General features: G+C 40.7%; 3 protein-coding genes across 3 annotated transcripts; 1 reads left to right on the forward strand and 2 right to left on the reverse strand.

Moving 5' to 3' along the window:
• Positions 1 to 427: 427 nt before the first annotated feature.
• LOC120427441 (uncharacterized) lies at positions 428 to 16,618 on the reverse strand. Its single transcript, XM_039592303.2, has 3 exons — positions 16,156 to 16,618; positions 3,572 to 4,034; positions 428 to 3,516 (listed from the first exon to the last, which is right to left on the reverse strand). The coding sequence occupies exons 1-3, from the start codon at positions 16,333 to 16,335 to the stop codon at positions 2,915 to 2,917; spliced, it is 1,245 nt and encodes a 414-aa protein (XP_039448237.1). The 5' UTR covers positions 16,336 to 16,618; the 3' UTR covers positions 428 to 2,914.
• Positions 16,619 to 20,078: 3,460 nt separating this feature from the next.
• Positions 20,079 to 20,759, forward strand: LOC120427435 (mitochondrial import inner membrane translocase subunit tim16). The gene is made up of 2 exons (XM_039592291.2): positions 20,079 to 20,396; positions 20,456 to 20,759. Exons 1-2 carry the CDS (start codon positions 20,234 to 20,236, stop codon positions 20,695 to 20,697), a joined length of 405 nt encoding a protein of 134 aa, XP_039448225.1. The 5' UTR covers positions 20,079 to 20,233; the 3' UTR covers positions 20,698 to 20,759.
• Positions 20,709 to 21,225, reverse strand: LOC120427436 (uncharacterized). The gene is made up of 2 exons (XM_039592292.2): positions 21,034 to 21,225; positions 20,709 to 20,974 (listed from the first exon to the last, which is right to left on the reverse strand). Exons 1-2 carry the CDS (start codon positions 21,166 to 21,168, stop codon positions 20,786 to 20,788), a joined length of 324 nt encoding a protein of 107 aa, XP_039448226.1. The 5' UTR covers positions 21,169 to 21,225; the 3' UTR covers positions 20,709 to 20,785.
• Between the last annotated feature and the right edge of the window lie 6,734 nt (positions 21,226 to 27,959).

Raw genomic sequence — 27,959 nt, forward strand, 5'->3', positions numbered from 1 at the left:
TAAATACACATATTCGTTAGTAGAATATTTCAACTACACAAATAACTTGGAAGTACAGAATCTGAATGAATATATAAATTAAAAAATAATGTATTGATCCGCCAGTATTAGTAGGCAAATCCGACTGGCAGCTTATAAACCAGCACAAACCCGATTTATACAAATCCGATTGATGGTCGTTAATTTACCCAAATTTGCTCCCATTTTTTTTTAAACAAATCGTTGTAAATTTCATTACATTGGGCTTAGACAAAATGATGGGAATTTTTGTCTAAATTCAAATGCCCACAACTTTGCCAAAATTTCTTCCCAACTAAAATGGAACGCACTGAAAAAAGAAGCCAAAAAATCCGGAACATCTTCGGTGGCCATAGACCGTTACGTTGTTCCAGTACATTTTCAAAAACTATAATAATTACCCTTTCAAATGCTTCTTGAATCATAAAAATCGGTTAATTCAATTCAATTCGGTTTTATTTGTGATTAATCAAATTTTAATTTGTAAATATTATGTAGCTAACAGAGTTTTTGTGTTCATTTTAACTGTGTTTTACGTCATAGTTTGATTTAGAGCAATGTTACTGTTAATTAATGCATAAACAAGAGTAAGAGAAAGTTTTCAAAAAACTTACACAGTTGCTAATGATAGGGGATAGGAATAGAGAAAGCTTACAACTAGATCACATCAAATTTTAATCAATTATAGATGTGCTTGATCATCAGCTCCCCAAGGGCCAGGAATTGTTCCGCCTTGTTACGGCAGGTCCGGAACCGCGTCATTATCTCCCCCGCGAAAGCAAAGAACCCCGGCCGGGTAAAAAGATCTTCCACGGTGACTTCTTGCTGGGCCGCATTGCCGCTACCAGCAGCGGCCACGAACGATCGAACGATCGACCCCATCCAGGAGGGAACGCTGAGTTTTCCTGCTCCTCGAGGTAGGTTTTCCGTGCGCTGCATCCACGGTAGTTGCTGGTATGGTAACCTCCACAGTTGGCGCACTTGATGAGAGCCTTGGTTTGCTCTGCCATGTCCCACAAGTCCGCCTTCGCTGCAATGCATACGTCTCAGAGAGGTGTGCTTCACTGCACTTTACGCAGCGGGGCTTAAGGTCGGTTTCTTGGAGTAAAACCGCCAGTTCACAGGTACGCGAGAGCACTTTTATCTCCCGCGGCTTTATTCCGGCGTCCGAAAGGTGTTTCTTCAGGTCGGAAACCGGACGGTCTTGGTAACCCTGCAAGACGACCTTAACAGGGTGTTTCTCGGGGTTGAATGAGTAGAAGTTGAAGTTGCTACGCTTCAGTTTTTCAGACACCAGGTTGAAATCCTTTTTGTTCAGTGTAATCACTTGCCCTGACGACTTACCGATAATAAAACAACATTCGAGGCCTTCCAGCAACTCGTCAGTCTTGTCCGCCAACGTGTCCAAAACAAAAATTGGAGGTGGTCTACGTTCCGCTGGAGAGTTGTTCTTTTTTGACGTCGACACTTTTTTCCGTGCACATCCATCGTCGTCGTCGGTGTTGTTGTTTTCTTCGTCATCACTCAGCAACTGGAACCCGTTCCTGATGGGGATGTTGGCGGATGTTGATGTGCCACTGGCTGTGGCACCAGAAGTACCTGAACGGGTTCGCACTGATGATCTCGGAACGTATCCGGGATGTAGATACTTTTTGTCGATTCTATCTGCGCTCACGCTCCCCTGCGCGATGGCGGCCGACACGGCGTTGATTTGTTTACCTTTTTGCACGCGGCCGGTAGACGAACTTCTCGGGTTTTTCGAGGCCGCACTCGAACTGCCACGGCCACGGCCGGCCTTATGCTGGAGAAGCAAACTCGCGAGTAATCACAATCAATTACGGCAAAAAAAAACGAAAAAACGATGGAGCACTGAGCACTTGACTGCTGCTTGCTCTCGTGCGTACACGGAGGTGATTTTTTAAATTTCATTTTTTTTGTATTTCACTAGTTTGAGAAATTCAGAATTTTTCAAATTATTTTTTTTCAGAATTTTACAAGTTGAGAGATTTCCTAATCATGAAAAATATAATTTCATAAGATTATGAAATTATAATATTCTAAATATTAAAATTAAAGAATATTAAAAGTGTGACCTAAAAATTTGAAAAGTATGAATGTTTGTATTTTAAAGTTTATGAATTACAATTATAGAATTTTATAATATATAAGTGTCAAAAATTCAGGTTTTTGAAATTACAGAAGTTTAAAATTTAATAACTTCAGAATTTTAGAAGTTTAAAAAAATTGTGATGTATTTTTTATTACAAAAAAATAAGATTTTTGAAAACTTATTACTGTAAACCAGTGTAATGCATTTCACAAACATTTTCCATGGCAAGTAATTCAAAATTATTTTTTCTTTGCATTAGTTAAAGGACATAAACTTTGGAAAATATTTGCAATGGCCTAATTTCGAGTTTTTCTATGCGAGTGAGTCCATGTGTCAAAAACGTGCCAGGCAATACGATGGTAGGCAGAGACACTTAGACCGTAACTCCAAAGAGTCCTCGTACATGCAGCAGTGAGATCCGAACTCACATTGAAGCTGTAAATTGCGCCTGCCTTGGATTCCGGGAAACTCTGATGTTTGATAAAGCCACTGATTAGACCTGTTTTGATTCTACTGGCGGATCTAGTTTTCAACTTAAAATATTAGTAACGACGAAAATACCAACTAAACAGGTGCTCAAACTATCCTTCTAAAGTGCTCTAAAGTTGGTCCCTCGTACCTTTTGTGCCGTTCGATGGGTCTACTCTGGTAGGGTGAGGGGCTTTGAATCAAATTTTAACTTAAACGAAATTTTAACACAAGTCGAGACATAGTTCATGCGGATTGAGATATCTACAGGATTAGTTACACCATTGCGAGAAAGAGAGAGAATTAGATATAACCAGCTTAAAGCGATAACTCCTCCGTCGAAGAGTTGATCTGGGTCGACTCGCTCTGCAGTGGCTGGTCCGTTCCGACTCCGCTGGGACAAATATCTGTCAGGATCACCACCTCGTAGGGGCTGCAGTCGGACAGGTGCAAAAAGGAGCACAACCAGCCGTAGAAACCTTTCTCGACGTCGCTGATTTCGTTCAGCCAAGCGGTAAAGTGAAGACTGATCTGCTTCAGCCCGGCGTACAAACCTAGGCCGAGGGTGCAAAATACGATCGCCAGCGGGTAGGCCAGTATCAGCAGTGGAGACATCAACAGCTTATGAAAGTAGGACTTTTCTTCGTTGAAATAGGTGAACATGTTGTACCACGTGACGGTCCCAATGTAGAACGAGTAAATGCTGGTGGTCAGCGTGACGAATGGCAGACATACGAGCGATAGTAGCAGGACGTGAAGACCGGCCCGGAGGGTACACTGGCAGCAGCACTGCTTCTTTGTACGACAAACTTCCTCGTGAACGGCGAGTGCCTGCTTGTTGATCTGCTCCAACTCTTCGCGTGAAATGTTCAGCTGAACATCAACGGATTGTCCCTTTTTGCGACCACGTTTGATAGTTCCTAAAAAAGATTAGTGATGACTATTTACGACAAGCCCCAGAAATCCCTAATTTACCCGTCAACGTGAGATAGTTATCCGGCGACATCGACCGTCTCGTATTATACCGATCCAAACTGTACTGGTCCATATCGCCGTTCAGCACGCTCGTTTCGCCCGACTCCAAATCTTCGTAGTTGCATATGGCCGATGGCGTCCGCCTCCCATTGATCTCATCCATATCCGTTCGAATGTTGACCCGCTTCTTGGACCGCTTGCCACTACCACCCGTGAGCAACTCGTGGGACTTGCTCGACCGTCTGTCCAGACTGCTCTCCGAGATGCTACTCGGCGTAACCGTCGAGCTGTCCTTGAGCGGATGAAACTGCTGCAGTTCGTTCAAATCGTCGTCCTCGTCCATCCCTTCCTGGCTGATGTGTTTCCGTGTGCTGTCGATCTCTATGATTTCCTCGCTGTTCCAGCGTTTGGTTTTGCGCACCGCGTCCGATTCCGGTGATAAATTCCAGTCTTTTTTGTTTCCCTGTGAGGAGGTGAAGGAAGGAGGATCAGCGCTTTGCTGTGGATCAATGTTTTATGATGTACATTTTATTATTTTATAAACTCAACTGAGAGGAAAGTGCTCTCAATCTTTTTGAATTAGTAAATTAAAAGTATAACAAAAAAAATAATCAATTTTCCCTGTGCCCTATGTGATCCATCGTTGTCTTATCGCACCAACATGGACACAAAACTCAAATTAAATTATGAAAGATTTTTTTGAAATGGGTCTATCTACCAACTCACACGAAGTCGGAAAAAGTTACCCAACACCTCTTCGATTTGCGTAAAACGTTGTCCTAAGGCTAAGGGGTAACTTTTGTCGCTGATCACGAATCCGAAGTCCGTTTACGATATCTCGTGACAGAGGAGCGGTACGACCTCTTATATTTTTGAACATGCGAAAAAACACATGTTTTTTTTAAACATTTGCAGCCCCAATGAGATGGAAATTTGGTGCCAGAGAGACTTTTATAAAAAAAAAAGTCTGCGATCAGCAGAGAAGCGAGTCAGACGTGCGTCCCTTACAAACCAACAAAGTGCTAAAAAGTGCAAAAAATGCCTCACGGCAAGAAAAAGAGGCGGTCCTCACCAGCAGGATCGGCAGATTTGAAGAAGCTAAAGAATGCCGAAGCGCTACCTGCAAAGCCAGGCAGTTTGAGCAAGGACGCTCAAAATTCGTCTGGAAACCAGTTCGCTACCCTCCCTGTGGACGTGAGCGAGAAGGAAGAATTTGAACGACGGGAAAAGTTGCCACCCATTTTTGTGAAAACAACGTCATCGGATTCGGTGCGAAAGTGGCTGACCGGGTTTATCAAATCTGGTGCTTTACGAGCTTCCATTCGCTTGTGTGCTGATGGACTCAAAATTCTGCTGCCTACCAGAAAGGATTACAACTACGTTCGGGATTTCCTGAACAACACAAAGATTGAATACTACAGCCATGACGATCCAGGTAAACGCCCCATGAAACAGGTCCTCCAGGTGAGTGTGCTGAAAGAAGAGCTCAAAACTCTGAAGTTGAACGTGATCGAAGTCTTCAAGATGACGAGACACAACAAGGACATCAAGTATCGTGATCAACTGTACCTGGTTCATCGCGAGTAAGGATCGACAACGCCGTCTGAGCTGAAAGCAGTTCGGGCAATTTTCAACATCATCGTGACTTGGGAACGTTATCGTCCAGTGCACCGTGACGTGACACAATGTTCGAACTGTTTGCAGTTTGGGCATGGTGGAAGGAACTGTTTCATCAAGAGTCGTTGTGCAACCTGCGGAGGTGAGCACAAAACTCAAGCTTGCGAAACAATCAACGAGAACATCGAAGCCAAATGCTTCAATTGCGGCGGCGACCATTCGACCAAGAATCGAAGCTGCCCAAAACGTGCTGAGTTAGTGAAAATTTGGCAGCAAGCGACGCCGAGGCACCAACCAAATCGTCGCAAAACACCACCAACTTTCACGGACGTGGATTTTCCTGCTTTGGCGTCACCTGGAGCGGGATCTGTTCGAGTGGTTCCAAATCTGCAGCCATTGCCGTTGAATCAGCGGCAAAAAGTTGTAGAGAATACAACACCTCCAGGTTTCAGTCAGCAACCAAAGGAAAACCAACCAGCATCAACGGATGAAGGCAGCAGTGACCTGTTTTCACCACAAGAACTTCTGAACATTTTCATCGAGATGACAACTACACTGCGTGGTTGCAAAACTCGTGCGGAACAACCCAAGTAACCGCGAGGCACTAAATAGCGGCATTAAATCAGCATTATATTGGCAGTTAATACCAGCAAATAATGCTTCAAAACATTAAATCAGCACTTTTCCCTTGAGAAATATTTCAAGTGGCGCACAGTGATGCAGATTTAATAGGGACGTGGTGTTACATCGTGCTGCCACCTGGTTTTTTTAAGCGCAAGAGTGGAAAAGTGCTGAGTCATCGTCTAAAAATAGACGGCGTCCTATTTCGCCCAGCAAAATGAAGTCGATAAAGTAGTCGGTTTCGATGAGAAAAAGTGGAAAACGTGGTCTAAAAATAGCAACGCCATCCCCCTATGCCTCACCGAAAGCTCGAATAAAAAGGTGCAGTGGTAATGCTACAGGCATAATCATCATGACGAAGAACTTCGGACACAAAAGTTAATGATTTTTTTTATAGTTTTATTATTTGCGTTTCTTGGCCACAAAATCAATCACGAAACGGTTATTTCTTAAGATCTATTTATTTCTGCTCTAAGATCTTATGGTATTTCTGCTCTAAGATCTTATGGTATTTTGACGTTGGATAACGTCTAAAGTTTTGAAACGCTTCACAGCTAATCGTAATGTCAAGATTTTCGTGCCAGTTGATTTGAAATCATTTCATCAATTAAACTTTTGGCATCGAACAATTTTTTAGAAATATTTTGAAATAATAAAAAGCCATTATCAGGACTCCAATTCATTACAGAGAGCCAGTCTGAACCATGTGTTAAAGATTTTCTTTGCGTCACAACAAATTTGAATCACATTAAACGATTTATTCCCACACATTACAATACTTTTTTCTCGTATTGACGTTTCTACGGCGTTCTCTCTGCCTTCCTACGGCATTCGCCACCTAGATATCTTCGTTCCACGAGATCCCAAAACAAAAATCTATTTCATTTGCGTACTTAAATCACTCTCGACAGTCTACGAGGAAGGGACGACACAGCGGCAACAAAGATAGCTGAAGGCAGGAAGCATCGCGGCGAAGGGGCAGACCGAACCTGGAAGGGTTCAACGTTGTCCGCGATGGGGAAATGTTCTGGCAAGGCTCTTGCCAGCCATCGGCGACAGCCAAGTAAATTTCAACAGCAAGCATTAAAAAGCCCTTTTTAGGGCTCAAATTGATAACAAAAGAGTTATTCTCAATTTCAATAATTTCGCAATTATCGATTTATTACCCCCAGCGATTTATTACTCATATTGTCAAAAAGTTCAAGATGGTATGTCAGAGACATAACCGAAAGAAATGAATGAGTTTTTGGATTGCTAGTGAAATCTGGGATAAGATTATTGTATTTTGTTTCATAGATTTGTCGGCAAAATTGTCCTAAATGTTCCCCCAAGGTGAACTTTCCATGAGGGCACCGGCAACTCCAGGTTGTGGCCACTACTGTCGAAATGGCCATTTGCAGGTTCAATATCAAAACAATGAATTTTGATACCCATATTGCAACAACCCGTATGTTTCGGTTAATGTTACCCTGGGCCCAAAAGGAACCTGCTTTGAGGGCACCGGCCACTCCAGGTTGTGGCCACTACTGTCGAAATGTCTATTTTAGTTCAGTATCAAAAACCATGAATTTTGATACCCATATTGCCACAACTCGTATGGTTCTGTAAATGTCCCCCGGGCCCCGGGAGAACCTGCTTCGAGGGCACCAGCCAGTACAGGTTGTGGCCACTACTGCCGAAATGCCATTTTCATGTTCAGTATCAAAAACCATGAATTTTGATACCCATATTGCTAAAACTCGTATGGTTCTGTAAAAGGCCCTCCGGGCCCCGGGGGAACCTTCTTTGAAGGCACCGGCCACTCCAGGTTTTAGCCACCACTGCCGAAATGGCCATTATTATGTTCAGTATCAAAAACCATGAATTTTGATACCCATATTGCCAAAACTCATATGGTTCTGTAAAAGGCCCTCCGGGCCCCGGGGGAACCTTCTTTGAGGGCACCGGTTTTAGCCACCACTGCCGAAATGGCCATTTTTATGTTCAATATCAAAAACCATGAATTTTGATACCCATATTGCCACAACTCATATGGTTTTGGCCACCACTGTCGAAATGGCCATTTTCATGTTCAGTATCAAAAACCATAAATTTTGATACCCATATTGCCAAAACTCGTATGGTTCTGCCCCGGGGGAACCTTCTTTGAGGGCACCGGCCACTCCAGGTTTTGGCCACCACTGGCGTAAACAAAATCTTTGAACGAATTGGGGGAAGCTTCCTGGCTGACCCCGCTGTGCATCCCGGGGCCGTGACTAATTACACGAGCTCGTAGTAGATTCCTTGTACTAACCCATACAACAGGGCTACAACAATTTTCACACAGTCTACTAGGTTAAACGATTTTACTCCACTGCCTAAAAGTTGCCTCCGCTGGCGGTTTTGCTCGTCCCCGGGTGTATCTGTAGTTGGTCGCAGTCTTTGATGGCCTTTTCAGGTGACGAATTTAGATACATCAATCGAACATCCGTGGAAGGGAAACTCGACGCATCGAACCCAATCAGCGTGTACCATGAAACGGGAGTGTGTATGTATGGTGTGTCATTCTACGGCATTCGCACACAATTTGCCCTCTTCGGTGCTGCTCTCCGATTCTCTCTCTCTCTCTCTCTCTCTCTAGAAAATAAAGGTAATTTTTCAGAAGAAATCCTTCTCCGGAAGAGAGAATTTGGGGCTCTCTCTCTCCCTGCTGCTGCTGCTTCACCCGTCTGCGGCTCAGATATTATGAGCCGACCCGACTTGTTCAGCATCTCGGTGGCAACTAAGTGGAGTGGAAAGGGTAGAACGCATTTTTATACTTCTACTTCGCTATAGAGTTATCTACGTGCGCATGTATTGCGTGTACGTACACGAAAAAAAGTGAGGTTAAATTTTGTACCAGCCAGCAAAACAAATGGTGTGCTAGTGTGCGTGAGATCGGGCTTAGATAGCTCTATTACTTCCCCTCTTTTCACAAGCACGCAAGATTTTTTCCTCATTTTGCCGTTCCTACTGCATTCTCTCTGCCTTCCTACTGCATTCGCCACCAAGATTTGATCGTTCCGCGATATGCCAAAACAAAAATCTATAAATATAGGTCGATTTGTCATTTTCGCTATCATTTCACTCTCGACTTTCAACGAGGATGGGACGACGCGTCAGCAAATGAGGAAAGGTGAAGGCGAGAAACAGACACGGTAGTCTCGAGATGGGCCGCAGTTCCCGGTCGGACGAGTCAACCAAACCGGGAATACCTGACGGCGGAGATGCTTGAGCTGAGGATAAAGTTGAAGCGTTCAACGTCGTTTCGATGGGGCTTTTTCTGAGCCAGTGTTTTTTGAAGGCTGTTGCCAGCAATCGGCGACGGCTCCAAATTTTCGAAAAAGTTATTCTGACTTGTGCATTTTTGCAGCAGGCGATTTTTCCCTCTCCGTGCTCACACACACACACACACACACACACACACACACACACACACACACACACACACACACACACACACACACACAAGCGCGTATGACATTCTACCACACAGAAACAGTGGTTTCATGCTAACTCTGTGGTGAAATGATTTTTATTCGATCTTTTTTTAAATTTTTAGGGAACATTCTTAGAGGGAAATTTTGAAGGAACAACTCTTTCGTGAGATATTTGGTGGCCCTGAAAAGGGCCGTTTGTTTATCAAATCTTCCGCGAGGTGTAGTGCTTCATTCGGGCCGCTTCTCCGGTCAACGTTGAAGAAGATGTCCATGGCTTTGGTCTGGGCCAACCTGCATCAGCACCACGTTCCTAAGTGCTACTTGCGGCGGGGCTTTTGCTTCTTGTCCGTTACACTTGCGATGGTGGAGGAGCTGCTCTTCTTCTTTCCCGATGATCTGCAGTGGCGATTCGTTCCGAAGTTCCGATACTTCGGGGTGATGGCGGCCAGATTCGTTTCGTCAACCAGCGGACGGGCCGCGGGCTTGGCCGGTTTCCTCTCTCCTTCGGAACCTTGGCCTGTGGTTTGCTTCTCCTGCGGTGCAGCGGTTGTTCTTCGTTGTTTGTCCGTTGGGCTGCCTAGGGAAATTTTCGCCTTCTGCGCCCTCTTCTGCTGCAGCTGATGTGGCCTCAACGACGATCCAAAAATTATGAGCTGAAGTGGGGCGCAGCAGGCTGAGATTTTTGGACTGCACGTGCTTACACTCACACACACACATATGTAATCGCTCGTAAATTTCGAGGTGATTCTGATAAAGTTATCTAAGCTCGCTCTCACGCACACTAGCACGCCATTTGTTTAACTGGACTGTACAAAATTTAACCTCAATCTTTTTCGTGTACGTACACGCAATACGCACGTAGATAACTCTATTCCGAGGCTGGATTTAATTTCATTTCCGTTTTGCGTAACCGTGCAGCAACATCACAGAGGAGCAGCTACATTTTGATACCTTTATTGCCCCAACTCTTATGGTTCAAAAACCCTGAAGTTTGATTCTTATATTGCCGCAACTCGTATAGTTCCGCAAATGTCCCCCCATCGGAACACGCCCGAGGGATCCGGTAATTCCGGATTGTGGCCACTACTGCCGAAATGTCAAATTTCATGTCCAGTATCAAAAACCCTGAAGTTTGATACCCATATTGCCCCAACTCTTTTGGTTCCGCAAATGTCCCCTTATCGGAACATCCCCGGGGCCTACGGCCACTCCAGGTGGTGGCCACTACTGCCAAAATGTCAAATTTCATGTCCAGTATCAAAATCCCTAAAGTTTGATACCCATATTGCCCCCACACTTATGGCAAATGTCCCCTTATCGGAACATTCCCGGGGCCTCCAGGTGGTGGCCACTACTGCCAAGCGCTTGGTGGCGCTTGCGAGAGGAGCTGAGCTCCTCTCGCTTCGGTGGTAGACCACCGACTGAAGCCAGCCTTCCGATTTCCCATGGTTTTGTAGGGAAGCGGGAAGGCTAGTTCCTGAAGACGCCACCTAGTGGCGCTTGCGAGAGGAGCTGAGCTCCTCTCGCTTCGGTGGTAGACCACCGACTGAAGCCAGCCTTCCGATTTCCCATGGTTTTGTAGGGAAGAGAGAAGGCTGGCGCTCGCGAGAAGAGCTGAGCTCCTCTCGCTTCGGTGGTAGACCACCGACTAAACTAATGCTGTGGAGGGGGTGGCGTTTATATTTATATCAAAACCGTCGGCCGCGCTACTTCTGTGATTTTCCCCTCTGCTTGGGGAAGGCGTTTCATTTTTCGGTTTCATTTCGCTTTGCGCGATTTTGGATTGCTACCCTGTATAGAGCCCTAAGACGAAGTTCTTCGTCAAAAAAACTGCTTTATCGACGTCAAGGCTGGGGGGAAAAAGGACAGCTAGCTGCTCCACACACTTGGTGGTGGGCCTCCTTTGTTTATTTTCTCCTGTTGCGTTTCATGTGTGAGTGTGACACTTTGATGTTATTCTTGCATTTTTCTCGTCAATCTCCAGGATGCGCGTCAGCCAACTGATGTATTCTGAAATGCGTGTTTGTTTTGAAAGTTTTAATCGATGTGGTTGATGCATCGAACATTAAGGAAGACTTTCTTTGTGCTGTTTCGAGTTTCGAGTTAATAGGGACAAGTAATGGCTAACGGCTAACGTAAATTGTTTTTCCAAGGAGTGCTTGGTTCACGGTTGGCCAAATTTCACAAAGTGTATCAGACTTCCGGAATGCAGCTTATTGCATCATTCATTCAATTTACCAGAGAACTTTTGATAATGTCCTTTGTGCTATGGGCATATGTTTTGAAAAATTTGGCTTAATTACAGGCTGCAGTTTTCCACAAAAAAAAAAAAAAAACAAAAAAAAAACACTTCAGTCAGCGGGAATTGAACCCAGCTCACGCAAAAATAAAACTGTTGCACACTGGGAGAAATGCGCCTTAGCCCGCATGCTTGGGAAGTAAGAACGTTCTTACGCGTACGCTTGGAGGATTTATCTTAAAATACAGTTCGTAGTTTACTCGTTCTAATGATTTTGAATATTTTAATGAATTTGCTTTTTTAGTTTTAAGTTAGGATTAGTTGTTAAAGTGATTTTTTTTTTCATTTTTCACCCAAATGTACACAGCAAAAAAACCGGTGGTAAAATCGCATTTCGTCAAAATAAACGCTTAATATTACACACTGCATGTACAATTTTTGCAAACACAAAAAAAAAGTTGCAACCGACGGGATTCAAACCCATCACCAATAGAAAGGACTGGCGCCTTAGCCCACTCGGCCATCAGACCGATAACAAGCTGTAAGGATAAACACATATATGAGCTTGACATTTCGGTCATGTAGGTTTCCCATACTGATGGGCTACATATTTCAGGGTGTAAAATCACATAAAATTGTATAAAATAATGCAATATTTATTTTACACCCAAGCGTTTTACACGCAGCTGGATTACTACTTTTTTAGCTGTGTATTCGATTCAATGCAAAAATGTGTAACTTTCCCTTTGTTACAACCCGCTCAGTCGCACAAAACCCCCCAAGAACACCCAGGGTCGGCTCACTCAGTTAATCTTCATTTGAAAGCAAAGAGGGAAAAGACCACTTCTACGTTTTCATGGCACGTTTATTTGAGAATCTGCCCTAACAACCTACTCCCTACGCTACCTAACCGGACTTACTTGTGTGGTGTCAGTGTGTGGGCCCGCTGATCAGCTACTCTCGGCGTCGCTCGTGGACATCGGGATCTGGTGCGTTCCCCGACGCGTGGGTGGTCGGATCTCGAACACGCTCCGTCCCCGTCCTCGACCTGGGACTTCTCGTTGCCTGCCGTCTCCTCCTCGTGTTGCAGGACTTCCCGCGTTCCGGCGTGGAACACCGTAGTATTCGCCGAAGTCACGTTCCCGTCCGGAACCTCGTGACACGGCGTCTCTCGTACTCGCTTCCGTACCCGTAGTAGACGATCCGGGACGTTCGATGGACCGTGCGTGGTAGTCGTGCACGTCCAGGCACACTCCGGTGCGGTTCGTGGCGGTGGCTATGTGTAACGGAGCCCACCGATGCTTAGCTCGTGGCTAGCAGGAACACTTGCCAAGGGGCAATCCAGGGTAATTAGCGTGCTGGTCGAACACTAGAACTCGCGGGACTTGGCAAGGTTACGGATGGCCGTACGATCGCGCAATCCCTCAGCCATAGACGGTGGCTTTCGGGCTTTCTCGACCTCGTGGGAGGTTCTTAAATCGCGGTTCTACTCACTGGTGTGGATCTTCGTGAGCGTGTGGACTCCTTCCTGGTGCTCAAGCAAGGAACGAGTCGATCCCGTCCAGACTCCGAAGAGCCCTCGAAGATCACGCAGAAGTCGAGGTTGCGTTCATCTCTGCGTTTCGTGGGTGTTGATAAGAGTAGCCAAGTTGTCGCTACTGAAAACAATGCCTAATGTGATGTGTGATGCAAATCTCTTGTGCCATTCTATTACTTTTTCTAGCTATTTAAATTCAAAACGACTGTTGTTTGACGAATTGGTGCAGATTTATTAAATTTGCAAATGTTGCGCTTATTTTGCGTTTCTTGGTTGAAAATCTACCCTAACTCTAGCTTTTCTAAGTGGTCTACCTCTTGAAATGACCCGAGTGTTCAGGGAAGGTTCATGAGACGATGTGGGCAAACCAAGGTGGTTGGTCACAAATGTAAAACAATTTGAAGTAAATAAATGAATGTGAACAGTTAATAAGAAAACGAAAAATATAACAAAGATGAAGAGCATGTAGCCATACCACTTAGAATGTAAATGAAATGTAATTATTATAAGAAATTTCAATAATTACATATTTAATTTCAAAAAAAATAAAAAAATTGGGACATGTCTTTTTTAAGGGATATTTTATGAGCAATTCCAGCCCAAAATAGGAATTTTGAAGGTACTTTTTTCTCGACTCTCTCCGATTTCAATGAAACTTTGCAGACATGTTATCTTACGCTTATATAAGCCGTTTTTGTGTATATGGAGCCAGTTACACTCGAGAATGACAATTGAGAAGGGCGTAAGTGTTTTAAATATTTTTTTTGTATTTCGTAATTTAAATATTGCTGTATCTTGAAGCCGTTGCATCGTATCAAAAAGTGGTCAAACACAAACTTGTAGGACATTTGACGGGCTTTCCGAAAAAAAAACACTGAAAGAAAAATACACTCCACTTTCATGAGATTTTTTGATTTCTTTCGTTCAATTTTTTTTGTGAAAATATCCTAAGATGTTACAAAAAAGGGCATAATAATGAATGTTTGGCCCTTTTGAATTGTTAGTCTTTATTTAAAATTTTTGAAAATATTTTTATCGAAGAGATCGGAAAATTTCACGAATGTTTCATATTTTAACATTGTAAATCGAACCATTATTAGTTGAGATATCGACATAAGAAAATGGTGGGTTGTTTGGGTGAGACTTAACAGTAAATCTTTCCCAGTTCCTGAAGGGAACACCCTTGAATAGTATAGGGGCCGGCATTTACAAAGCGGATTCAGTGGCAGTTTCATTCTCAACTTAATGTTAACATGTTAAGGTTAATGTTAACATTCCATAGGTCGCCTTCCAAAGGTGTCGTGAAAAGGTCCAGTTTGTGACGATACACTACCTTCCCTTTAATAAGCAATCGAATCCAGAAGGGAAAAGATCACCAGTTGTGTTGGTCCGAGCCGGGATTTGAACCCCGATCTACCGCTTACGAGGCGGAAGCGTTACCACTGGGCTACGTGGCTCGGTCAAGACTGAGACTTAGGAAATATTAATTTTCCTGTTTTTAAACACTTGCATGGCAACATTTTAGCAACTAAGGGTCGATCAACAAAGTTCAAAAACGCAAAATACAGAGAATTTTCTCAGCTTTTCAAAAATATTTTTCCAAAGGTGGGCAAACATGTGCACTATTTAAAAAAAACTAAAACCTTCGAATATTTTCAAAAAATTCACCTAAAATTGATTTTACATTGAAAAATTAAGTTGAAAAGTTTTTGAGACCAACATCTCGATTTTTTTGAAAAAAATCAGTATTGATTAAAAAATTCATAACTCTGTCAAAGATTTTTTGCACAACCCATAATTTTTTGAAAAGTTGGCATTTGATGTCCTCTAAAACATATAAAAAAAAGAGTTTTGTTTGGGCAAATCAAGTTTTACTGACAAAAAGTTAAATAAAAAATCACCAATCATTTTTTACCGTGTATCATTTTTTTTCAGTGTAGTCCATATCCATAGATCAAAAAATTCCTTCAAAAGATGCAGATTTTTGAAAATTATATGGACAAACTAATAATGCAAAATGGCTTCTTTGGGTATACCGAAGGCACCAAAAAAGTTTCAGTCGGATTAAAAAATACAAAAATTAAAATTCTAGAAAAGACAGATTTCGTAAAGAATTGCTCAAATATAAGCTTTTGGTATGATTTAATGGTATTTTACCATCTATTACTGGGCAACCAATGGCACATTTTGTTCTCTGTTATTTGCCTAAGTAATACCAAAATTTGGTATTCCTGTGTTATTTACTCGGGCAGTTGACAACACATGTTACCGTTTGTATTACAATAAAAACTTGACAAAAAAGTTTGATTCAAAATAGATCTACATATCTCGGATTAGTTTTCAAAAAGCCGTAAGAGCTATTGGTAAACAAAGTCCTTTTTGCATCGGTATTCGACCTACTTACGAAAAACCAATATCAAAAATGCTCGAGATTGTTCATGTACACGTTCTTCATGTGCACCAAACTAAAAATAAATGAAATTTTGTTTAATTTTCGAGAAAAACGAAAACTAATGTCAGAGGTCACAGTGGCTCTTACGGCTTTTTGAAAACTCACCCGAGATATAACTTATTCTAGTCAGTTCGGTTTCAAGGTTCGATCAATGAAGTTTCAGGTTACATGTACAAAGTTCATTGTTAAACAAAAGATGTGTAATGGTCTTATATTTATGTGTTGATAGAATTTGTCAAAGAATACAAATTTAAAAAAAATACAGAGAAACCAAATTAATCGCCCTTGTCGAACGGGAGATGTATGAAAACGTATTGACTTCGAACCAAACTTATTTCCGCGATTCGTCTCAAGAGCACATGTTGCACTGCCGTTTATGTGTCTATGTTTACATGCTTCAAGCCAGACACACAAAGAAAATGCCACCCCCTGGCATGGCACGGCTTCGAAGGGTGGGTTCGGGTGGTCTGAGAGCTGCATAGACGTCAAAACAACCCCTAAAAACGGGCGCGGAATGCATGCGCATAAAAGCCGAAACGAGGGAAAAAGGACCAAAGCAAGAAAGCGGCTCCAGGAAGGAAAAAAAAGGGACCCACCCTGGAAAATGCAGCTTGAATGAAATTTTCACACATTTTCCACTTTTCACAACGGGTTTTTTACCTGTAAATGAACAATATGATCTACGTGATTGCCGATGGGCGTTTTCTTGCCGGCTTGGCGCTTCCTCGGCGGAATAAACACCGGATAGTCCTGGTGGTGGTGCTGCTGCTGCGGTGGCGAATGTGGTACCCTCGGGGACAATTGTGGCCGCACGAGCATTTCCCCGCTGTGGCCAACCATGGCACTAGTACTGCGTCACCACCCGTGGGAACTCACAGAAAACGGTGGAAAACTTTCTAGCCATTTAGTCTAAACACTATGCACAAAGGACCAACACATTGGAGGAAAATAAGCGCCCGACAGTGAGGAAAAGCTAGACTGCCATTGTGGAAATGCGAAAAGCTACTAAAGTCTAGTAAGGGATGAAGGAAGCATTAGGGGATGGATAGACGACATCTGTTCATGCGGGGTGGAGAGTGGGACATTAGAGTATGGGATAGTATTTTTGGTCTTGTGAAAGATGCGGGGCAGAATGGGCCGGGTTATCATAGAAAACAAGCTATTCCGGTCAATAAATCGTTGATTTGTGGTTAGATGTGGCTTAACTGAATACTTTAAAAAAATTCTTTTAAGTTTGATGACACTCCTACTAAAGTAGTGTTATGGCTTACTTTTTATCGCCAAGAAAAGAGTGTTGAAAAGTTCGCTAAGAAACTCATTTAAGTTGCAAAAAGTTTAACTTTTCATAACGTCGCCAAGCGAACCAAAAACAAAATACAGTTGTCAATAGGGGAAATCTACCCATTTTAATCCTAATAAGCGGTCGTGTTTGAATGATGCTGGATAATCTAGAGTCTCCCTTGAATTTTACTAAAACCAAGTACACCAACGAGTAGAGCAAGTTTTTGTGAACATTTCTGTTTATTTTCACTTTCAATAAAAGTTATTCTATTTCTTTACCAAGCATTTAACAAAAAAAAATTCCCAAGGGTATTCTAATCGAGGCGAATGCTTTGGGCCACGCCCATTTTTCTAATATCGGCTTAGTTCTTTTTTCTTCCAACACTCTGTCGAGTGTTGCCATTTGCGCTGACAGTTCAAACGAACACTCACGAAAAGTGGCATTTATAGGGAAAGTTTCCTGGCATCGCTGGCTGTGCTGCTGGTGGTGTTGACGGCCAGCCTTTGTTCTTTTTTGCCTTCGTCTCTCGCTCGGTTTTCTTCAGCCTTCGATTGGAATGCAAAGTGAAAATTGAAACGTCAAACGACTTGGCGCGTTTGTTTTTTTGATGGCGCTTGCTAATTTATTACATTTTTCGGGATTATTCTTCAAGTGAGTGCCTTACTAATGATCAAAAGAACATGTTGCCGGTAGTTGGAAGCAATTTCATATCTTAAGCGTCGTGAAAAAGTAAGCGAAAGTGAAAAGTTAATTTTGGCGATATTCATTAAGCGTTTGAGGGATTCTCGTGTGTGTCACTGTGTGTGCCAACAAAATGATGAGAAGTGGTCTCGCAAAATACAAATTATGATCAAAAGTGCATTAAATGTGATCTTTTTGGCCAGTAAGTGGCATACATTTGCGTGCTTACTCGAGGCGGTGCTGTTGCTGGTAAGTTTATAGCCCAAATTGTATTTTTGGAGCTTTAATCGAGCATTAAACTCTCCATATGACGAAGATAGGTGTTTGATTGGAAAGGGTAGATTTCCCCTAGTTGAACTTTTTGCAGTTGAAGTTTTTGAGCTTTGAAAACTTGTACAAAGTACATAAAAATTTGTTGCAAAGCATTCATTTTTCAGCATTCGTCGTATTTATCCAATTTGACAGAGTCTCGAGCTGGAATAATCTTCATTTTGCAACTTGTTCATAAATTACTATTTAAATTTGTGAGACTCAACTGACTGTTTTTTTTAACCAACGAATTTGTGTCGTGACTTTAGTAAATTTAAATTTTTTATGCATACTAGGCTATTACAAATTTTATTTCAATTTTCTTTCCTCTTCTCCCTCAAATTTTGCGTCTATTTTTGATGTGAGGTTCGAAAATTATTTTTTTAAAGTCTATTTTTGCTATATTTGATTTAAATAAAATTTGCATCAACCTTATTCAAAATACGATCAATTTAAACGTAATTTCCATATGGTGCTTTTATTAATTAAAAAAAATATTAGAAAGCCCTTGATTGGGTTCTAAAATTAAGCCTTTATTTCTGATATTATTGTTCAAAGCGATAAAGTTTGTTTTTCTGAGTACGATGACTCTTTGTGTACGACCGCAAAGGATTTAAAATGGATTTTGAAATCAATTTAAAAAAATAACTTCGCGACCTAGGGGTCAGACAACTCCGTCAATAGGCTAACAATAGTTGGTTAACATGTTTATATTTAGTCAATATATTAACGTGGCCTTACTTTCTATTTTGGAACCTTGATCCAAGATCGTTGTCAGGTTGAAATGTCAAAATAAACGTAAACACAACACAAGCACCAGACACCTGAATCAACGGAAATTTTTACCATCCGCGCAGCTCGAGCACAACCTGGAATGTTCTAGCGGTGCTGGTTTGCCGTAAAATGCAAACTCTTGCGTATGATGCCCTGGAGATCATGGAGGTTCATCACAAAGTCTACGTCACGAATCTGCACCTCTGTAATGAACATCCTACTGGACGGTGCCATCAAGTTCTACCGCGGTGGCAACATCAACCTCTCGATCTTCCGGAAAGACTTCTCGCTCGTGACCAGTTGGATTCGTTGGCCAAGCTGAAGAATGCCCTCGAGCGGGACTTGTATGGGCTGGAGATCATCAAGAAGTAGACGAAGGCCGCCGCCGTGGCCGTCAAGGGTTTGAGTTGGGCTCTTGATTCTGGCCGTCAGCTGCGCGTGTTCCGGCACGTCAAGTTCGACCACGATATGCGTCTGAGAAACGCCGGGCACTACAATTGAGGGCACAGACGCGGAAGAGGAGAAAGTTGAGCTTGAGTGGTTATGGTTAATGACACCGGACCGGAGATCCAACCGAGGAACCCGTTCAAATCCTGCCTCCTTTTTTGCAAGCTGTAGCGAAGGTGCTCCTTTTGCTTGCTGCTCTGAAACTTTCTCCCGTTTTAACTACGTTTAACTCGGTCTTAAGAGCAGATTGTTAGATGCGGTACGAGTTCTCTGTTCCGATGGCTGGATTTGACCCAACTTTGGAATAAGCATGCAGGTGTTGTCAAAATGCGGTTGATGTTTTTGTCTGTCATCTGTCAAACCAAGGTGTCCAAATGCAGGTCGAAAAGTTTTTTGTCAATATATTGACCAATCCAATAGACAAATCCAGCGAAAGCTCAACGCTGCTTTTTGATGGTGAGAGATTTGACAGCTCCCATACTAAATGTCTCGGTTTTCATACTTTTTGTTAATTTTCTTTTAAAATAAAATACTTAACATATGAAAACTATATATTTTTGGTGCCCAAAATTCCTGCTGAATCGAATGGTGTACTTATCTCAATTGCAAATTTTTCGAACAGTTTTTATTTTAAAAATATTCTAGAAACATTTTGTGCACCTAATCAATCAATACTTTTATCATAAAAAATCATTTTATTGCTTAAAAATTGAGTTTTCCTGAGCTCCCATGTTCAAATACATGGAAGCTGTCATTTCTAACACCATTGGCCACCTAGCGGCCATTTCAAACTGGATACGTCTATAGATCAACAACAACGTCAGTATATTTACGAATAGTTAATTTTTTTACTCTGTCCAACCCCTAGTTCGCGACCCTTCTTGACAGAAAAGTTCCTACTTGACAGCTCGTTTTATGGGTTGATCAATCGAATAAAAATGTCTTGCCAAATAAGCGTGTCAAATACACATTTGTCTAAAATCCATTTAATAGGAATAAAAATGGGTGCTTCATTTTGGGTAACTCTCTTTACACGTGCACTCTAAGCAAAACAAAACAACCCGTCTGACATTTCTCGCTCTGTCACTTTTCAAAATCACGCGAGGAGCAGCTGCTGTCACTTTCCGATGTGGTTGTGTAACGAAACGACATGTACCTGCGCCGTATTTAAAAACACTTTTGCACCAAATAATGCAATCATCATCGTGAAAATCCAAGTGAAAAGTTAAATATTGCACCGCGGAAATGGCCAAATACATCGCTCAAATAATCGTGCTGGGAACGCAGATCGTCGGCCGAGCATTTGCCCGCGCCTTGAAGCAGGAAATTGCCGCATCTCAGGAGGCGGCTAAACGAGCTGGCGGTGGCCAGCAGGGACAGAACCGGGTAGCGGCCAACCTCAAAGCCGGTGAGTTTTTGCTAGCTCTGGAATGTCGAATGGACTAATGAATTAACTTTCCACGGCAGGAATGACACTGGAGGAGGCCCAGCAGATTTTAAACGTGACCAAACTCGATCCACAAGAGATTCAGAAAAGCTACGAACATCTGTTCATGGTGAATGACAAAGCAAAGGGAGGTTCGTTCTATTTGCAATCGAAGGTGTTTCGTGCTAAGGAACGGATAGATCAGGAATTTAAGCAAAACAAACCGCCGGAAAAGCCCCTAGACGATGCAGGCCCCGCGGAAGGTCATCCCGAACGGAAGTAAACGATTTAATGTTCTTGTCGTAAGCTTATATTTAGAGTCAGTTTAAAATAAATCGTTTCCAGCAAAACATTCCCTCAACTTAAAATTATCACTCGTCTTCTTCTTCGCTCTCTTCCAATGATTTGAGCAGCGTGCTGTGCTGGACGTTCAAATCCAGTTCCTGTTTGTTGATCTGATCGGAAGTTACGGCGGCGTCCAGTTTCATTTGACTCATGCTCGTGCTCGTCGTGGCCAAATCTTGGCCCAGTTCCCTCGATTTGAGTTGCAGCTCCTCGACCTGATTGAATTAGCAAGCATTAACAAGCAACTCGAATACTACGGAGATAGAATGCTTACCAGCAGCTGGTTGAGATGGTTGTTGATTTTGTCAATCATGGATTTTAGCTTAGTTTCGGTGGCTTTCAGTTGCCTTTGCTCTTTCATCAATGAACTGATTTCGTTTTTTGATACACGACAGACGTTTTCTTCCATATTTTCGGAAAAGTAAAGCAGTTGTGGAACACAACTAAAGAGGTAAATATTTTTTTGGCGTATTTGTTTTTGTTTAGTCATACACGTTAAAGAGATGTTGTCTACATTTTTTTCTACACTCGCTTCTGAATCACCTACTTAAAATTGAGTAGCTCAGTCAAAATTAGTAAGTCCTTGGTTATACACACTTGAATTTAGTTTTTAACTTTTATAAAAAACTCATCAAAATTAATAATGACGTTGAAATCTATAAATACCCTATTCACGAAGAACTAGACATTATATCTGGAATTTTTTTTTTTTGAAAGGTCCAATAAACCAAATTTTCAGTTTTTGCTTTTTGGGAGTTTTTTGATACCCCTGACTCAAGGCGGTTTCAAAAACACCCAAAAAGCAAAAACTGGAAATTTGGTTCATTGAGCTTTATGACGTTTCGCGTACGCACACTAGCGCACCATTTGATTTTGCTTCCTGACAAAATTTAACCTCACTTTATTTTCGTGTACGTACACGCAATACATACGCACGTAGATTACTCTATAGAGCATTATGACGTTTCACGTACACACACTTGCGCACCATTTGATTTTGCTGGCCGGACAAAATTTAACCTCAATCTTTTGTGTGTACGTACACGCAATACATGCGCACGTAGATAACTCTATAGAGCTTTATGACGTTTCGGGTACGCACACTAGCGCACCATCTGATTTTGCTGGCCGGACAAAATTTAACCTCAATCTTTTGTGTGTACGTACACGCAATACATGCGCACGTAGAAACCTCTTTTGTCCTTTTAAAAAAAAACTCCAGATATTAATGGCCCTGCTTCGTAACACTCCGTTCTTGCGCGTTCCTGTTCGCCTTCGCCGCCCTGTACGAGAGTATGGCACGGAGCGACGGGGCCGAATACTCATATTTATTATCCGCGCACCACCAAACCGAAGTGCGCATCTCTTCTGTTGCGCAAAAAATCTGTTGCGCCATACAAAAATTGAGTGGTTTGTCGTAAGCGTGTACATCAGCCCGTGGCGCAACAGGCTTTGACAGGTTGCGCTCGTATTTTGATTTTTGTCTGCCTTCACAATATTTACACAAAGAATTTGATAGCGCCCGCCGCGGGATTCGAACCCGCGACCTCTGGATTGAGAGTCCAGTGCGCGGTCCGAATAATCCACACGGGCGGGTAATGATATGATGAATGATTTGTGCTTTAAATACTGTGTTAATCAAAAAATGAGACCTTTTCTGAAATATATTAGTTTTTGATGTGGTTTGATATGTTTAAGGAAAAAACTTCAACTTTTCAACTTTATTACTCATTTCTTTTGATAGGGTGAAAACCTTCAATCTTTTTGGCTCATCGGCAAGGTCTGATAAAAAACCCATCCAACAATAGTTTGCATGGAAGATTCTGACAATATTTCTACCGCAATATCTGAGATCCGGCCTCCAAAAAGTGTATAAATAACACTTAAGTGCTCGTAACTTATGATCGGGTTGTCAGATATTCAATGTTTTGGCCTCGTTGGAAAGGACTTTTCAATACCTTTCTAAATAAAAAACCACCCTTTTTACAATATTCTGAAATGTAGTCAAGGTGGTTTTTTAGCATAACTTTTGAAGTACTCAACTAAACATGCTGATTTTAAATAGAGACGGATCGAATGAGACAAAAACGGTCAAAATCCGTAAAATCAATCCGCAGATAACCGAGTGACAATTTTTTGTCCATCCACCTACACACATCCACACAGACATTTGCTCAAAATTTGATTCTGAGTCGATAAGTATACGTCGAGGTGGGTGTCTAGGTGGTCAAATTAAGAAGTTCATTTTTCGAGTGATTTTATAGCCTTTCCTCAGTAAGGTGAAGAAGGCAAAAAGGAACATAGAAAACTATTGACAAAAATTTTACCGAATGTGATCACTGACAAAACATAAATTTACGTCATGATTCGAATTCCCGGACGCTTCGAAACCCGGACACTTCAACTTGTTTTATCAATTATTTGGATATAAGTTCGCATCATGAATGTCAAAACTGTGTTATTTGATGAATTCTAACATCAACTTTCATTTAAAGTTTGTTTGAATGCTGTAGTTTAAATAAAATTAAATAAAATAAACTTATAAGTTTACCAAAAATGCGAAACATTTCAACGGAAATATTTCATAGGCGTCCGAAGCACCGGGAAGGCAAAGTAGAAATTTATGGTTTTGATTTCCTTGAATTCTAGCAAATTTTTATATAAACTATCGATTGGTTTGATGTTAACAGCTTATTTGAGACCTAAAGAATGCCATTCACTAACATTTCAGTCCAAATTCGTGCGATTCTAAAGCAAAATCGAGTGTCCGGATTTCGAAAAAAGCAAAATCGAGTGTCCGGATTTCGAATCAGCTTTTAAAATTGTCCGGAATTCAAAGCACAACAAGTCATTTTAATTTTCAAATTCTGATGAAAAATTGTTAGAAAAGACATATTTTGCATGCATTCTCTTTAAACTGACTGTTTATACAGAATCCTGATGATATTTCTACATTTCCAACTTATTACATGATTTTTTGCCAGCTATAACAAAAATAATATGGTACAAAGTGTCCGGATTTCGAATCATGACTTTTTTTTTTTTGTTGGGTTGAGACCACTGCGACCATGACTTTGATCTATTGCGGTATACCCATTTTATTATCGCAGTCTTCAGGATGACACGTTACCATTTAGGGTGACTGTCATTGGCTGACGTTGCGGTATGCCCCATTCAGGTATAATTTCTAAAATGAAATCAACTACCTTACTGGGGTTTTCTTGCCAGATCTCTTTAGGGCTTAAAATAGGCCTGTTAAGAATCTGCCTTCGCCTTGCAGATAGTGCGCTGCAGTCGCATATTAGTGTGGTGACGGAACAAAACAAAACAATTTTTTTTTCAAAATCCACCTCGAATTCTCGCGCACATCCTACTCTTTTCGCGTTCGTCAAATGACTGTCATTCTCGAGCAAGCAGCTGTCAAAATTCAACCATGCACGCTGAAACGCGACAACTCATTCAAAAGTTTAATGTAATTCTTTTGAAACGCAACTCATTCTTCTAGGCATTCTACCCAAATTTGGGTAAAGAAGGTTTGACCAAACAAAAAGTCGAACTTTATTTAATTATTTAGCATTTACCATTTCCTAATCATTTTCGGCTTCCTTTATTTCACATTAACACTGCTCATTCCCTACAATCTCCCTTGCCACTACTCTTTTTAATTTCTTTAATATGTTTTTTTCTCTTTTGTTTTGTTGTGTTGTAACGCTCAAATAAAATAAGACAAAAAAATCAGCTGTTATTATTTCAAATAAGCTAATTATCATAAATTGTATAAAAATTCATTGTTTTCCTACGTGTTTCATAGTTTTCTTTACACTTTTGCGATACTGATATTAAATTCACACATTTCTCCAGATTCCCAAGAAACTCAATCATAAGCACGAATATGAGGCAATGCGGTAGCAAGCCAATTACATCTCAACTCATTGCTCTTGAAATATACTGAAATTCCTTTTAAAAAAATCTCCATTTTTGAACTACTTGTACTAAATTTACACATTTCCCCAGATTTCCTAGAAACTCAATCATAAGCACGAATACGGTATCAAGCCAATTACATCTCAACTTATTGCTCTTGAAATAGACAAAAATTTCTTCAAAAATCCTCATTCTTGCACAACTTGTACTAAATTTACACATTTATTCAGATTCCCAAGAAACTCAATCATAAGCACGAATATGAGGCAATACGGTAGCAAGCCAATTGCATCTCAACTCATTGCTTTTGAAATATACTGAAATTTCTTCAAAATCCTCATTCTTGCACAACTTGTACTAAATTTACACATTTCCCCAGATTCCCAAGAATCTCAATCATAAGCACGAATATGAGGCAATACGGTATCAAGCCAATAGCATCTCAACTCATTGCTCTTGAAATAGACTTAAATTTCTTCAAAAATCTCCATTCTTGAACTACTTGTAATAAATTTACAGATTTCCTAGAAGCTCAATCATAAGCACGAATATGAGGCAATACGGTATCAAGCCAATTACATCTCAACTCATTGCTCTTGAAATAGACTGAAATTTCTTCAAAAATCTCCATTCTTGCACAACTTGTACTAAATTTACACATTTATTCAGATTCCCAAGAAACTCAATCATAAGCACGAATATGAGGCAATACGGTATCAAGCCAATTACATCTCAACTCATTGCTCTTGAAATATACTGAAATTCCTATAAAATCTCAATTCTTGAACTACTTGTACTAAATTTTCACATTTCCCCAGATTTCCTAGAAACTCAATCATAAGTACGAATATGAGGCAATACGGTAGCAAGCCAATTACATCTCACCTCATTGCTCTTGAAATAGACTGAAATTTCTCCAAAATTCTCAATCTTGCACAACTTGTACTAAATTTACACATTTATTCAGATTCCCAAGAAACTCAATCATAAGCATAACTATGAGGCAATATGGTATCAAGCCAATTGCATCTCAACTCATTGCTCTTGAAATAAACTGAAGTTCATTTAAAAATCTTCATTCTTGAACTACTTGTACTAAATTTACACATTTCCCAAGATTTCCTAGAAACTCAATCATAAGCACGAATATGAGGCAATACGGTATCAAGCCAATTACATCTCAACTCATTGCTCTTGAAATATACTGAAATTCCTTTTAAAAAAATCTCCATTTTTGAACTACTTGTACTAAATTTACACATTTATTCAGATTCCCAAGAAACTCAATCATAAGCACGACTATGAGGCAATACGGTATCAAGCCAATTACATCTCAACTCATTGCTCTTGAAATAGGCTGAAATTTCTTCAAAAATCCCCATTCTTGCACAACTTGTACTAAATTTACACATTTCCCCAGATTTCCTAGAAACTCAATCATAAGCACGAATACGGTATCAAGCCAATTACATCTCAACTTATTGCTCTTGAAATAGACAAAAATTTCTTCAAAAATCCTCATTCTTGCACAACTTGTACTAAATTTACACATTTATTCAGATTCCCAAGAAACTCAATCATAAGCACGAATATGAGGCAATACGGTATCAAACCAATTACATCTCACCTCATTGCTCTTGAAATAGACTGAAATTTCTCCAAAATTCTCAATCTTGCACAACTTGTACTACATTTACACATTTATTCAGATTCCCAAGAAACTCAATCATAAGCACAACTATGAGGCAATATGGTATCAAGCCAATTGCATCTCAACTCATTGCTCTTGAAATAGACTGAATTCATTTAAAAATCTTCATTCTTGAACTACTTGTACTAAATTTACACATTTCCCCAGATTTCCTAGAAACTCAATCATAAGCACGAATATGAGGCAATACGGTATCAAGCCAATTAAATCTCAACTCATTGCTCTTGAAATAGACTGAAATTCTTTAAAAATCTCCATTCTTGAACTACTTGTACTAAATTTACACATTTCCCCAGATTTTCTAGAAACTCAATCATAAGCACGAATATGAGGCAATACGGTATCAAGCCAATTACATCTCAACTCATTGCTCTTGAAATAGACTGAAATTTCTTCAAAAATCCGCATTCTTGCACAACTTGTACTAAATTTACAAATTTATTCAGATTCCCAAGAAACTCAATCATAAGCACGGATATGAGGCAATACGGTAGCAAGCCAATTACATCTCAACTCATTGCTTTTGAAATATACTGAAATTTCTTCAAAAATTCTCATTCTTGCACAACTTGTACTAAATTTACACATTTATTCAGATTCCCAAGAAACTCAATCATAAGCACGAATATGAGGCAATACGGTATCAAGCCAATTGCATCTCAACTCATTGCTCTTGAAATAGACTAAAGTTCGTTAAAAAATCTCCATTCTTGAACTACTTGTACTAAATTTACACATTTCCCCAGATTTCCTAGAAACTCAATCATAAGCACGAATATAAGGCAATACGGTATCAAGCCAATTACATCTCAACTCATTGCTCTTGAAATAGACTGAAATTTCTTTTTAAAATCCCCATTCTTGAACTACTTGTACTAAATTTACACATTTCCCCAGATTTTCTAGAAACTCAATCATAAGCACGAATATGAGGCAATACGGTATCAAGCCAATTACATCTCAACTCATTGCTCTTGAAATAGACTGAAATTTCTTCAAAAATCCGCATTCTTGCACAACTTGTACTAAATTTACAAATTTATTCAGATTCCCAAGAAACTCAATCATAAGCACGGATATGAGGCAATACGGTAGCAAGCCAATTACATCTCAACTCATTGCTTTTGAAATATACTGAAATTTCTTCAAAAATTTTCATTCTTGCACAACTTGTACTAAATTTACACATTTATTCAGATTCCCAAGAAACTCAATCATAAGCACGAATATGAGGCAATACGGTATCAAGCCAATTGCATCTCAACTCATTGCTCTTGAAATAGACTAAAGTTCGTTAAAAAATCTCCATTCTTGAACTACTTGTACTAAATTTACACATTTCCCCAGATTTCCTAGAAACTCAATCATAAGCACGAATATGAGGCAATACGGTATCAAGCCAATTACATCTCAACTCATTGCTCTTGAAATAGACTGAAATTTCTTTTTAAAATCCCCATTCTTGAACTACTTTTACTAATTTTACACATTTAATCAGATTCCCAAGAAATTACAATCATCAACACAAATCATAAGCACAAATATGAGGCCTCTTCTATTGCTTT

The sequence above is a fragment of the Culex pipiens genome, chromosome 3, assembly GCF_016801865.2.
Source record: "Culex pipiens pallens isolate TS chromosome 3, TS_CPP_V2, whole genome shotgun sequence".
In the NCBI taxonomy this organism is placed as follows: domain Eukaryota; kingdom Metazoa; phylum Arthropoda; class Insecta; order Diptera; family Culicidae; genus Culex; species Culex pipiens.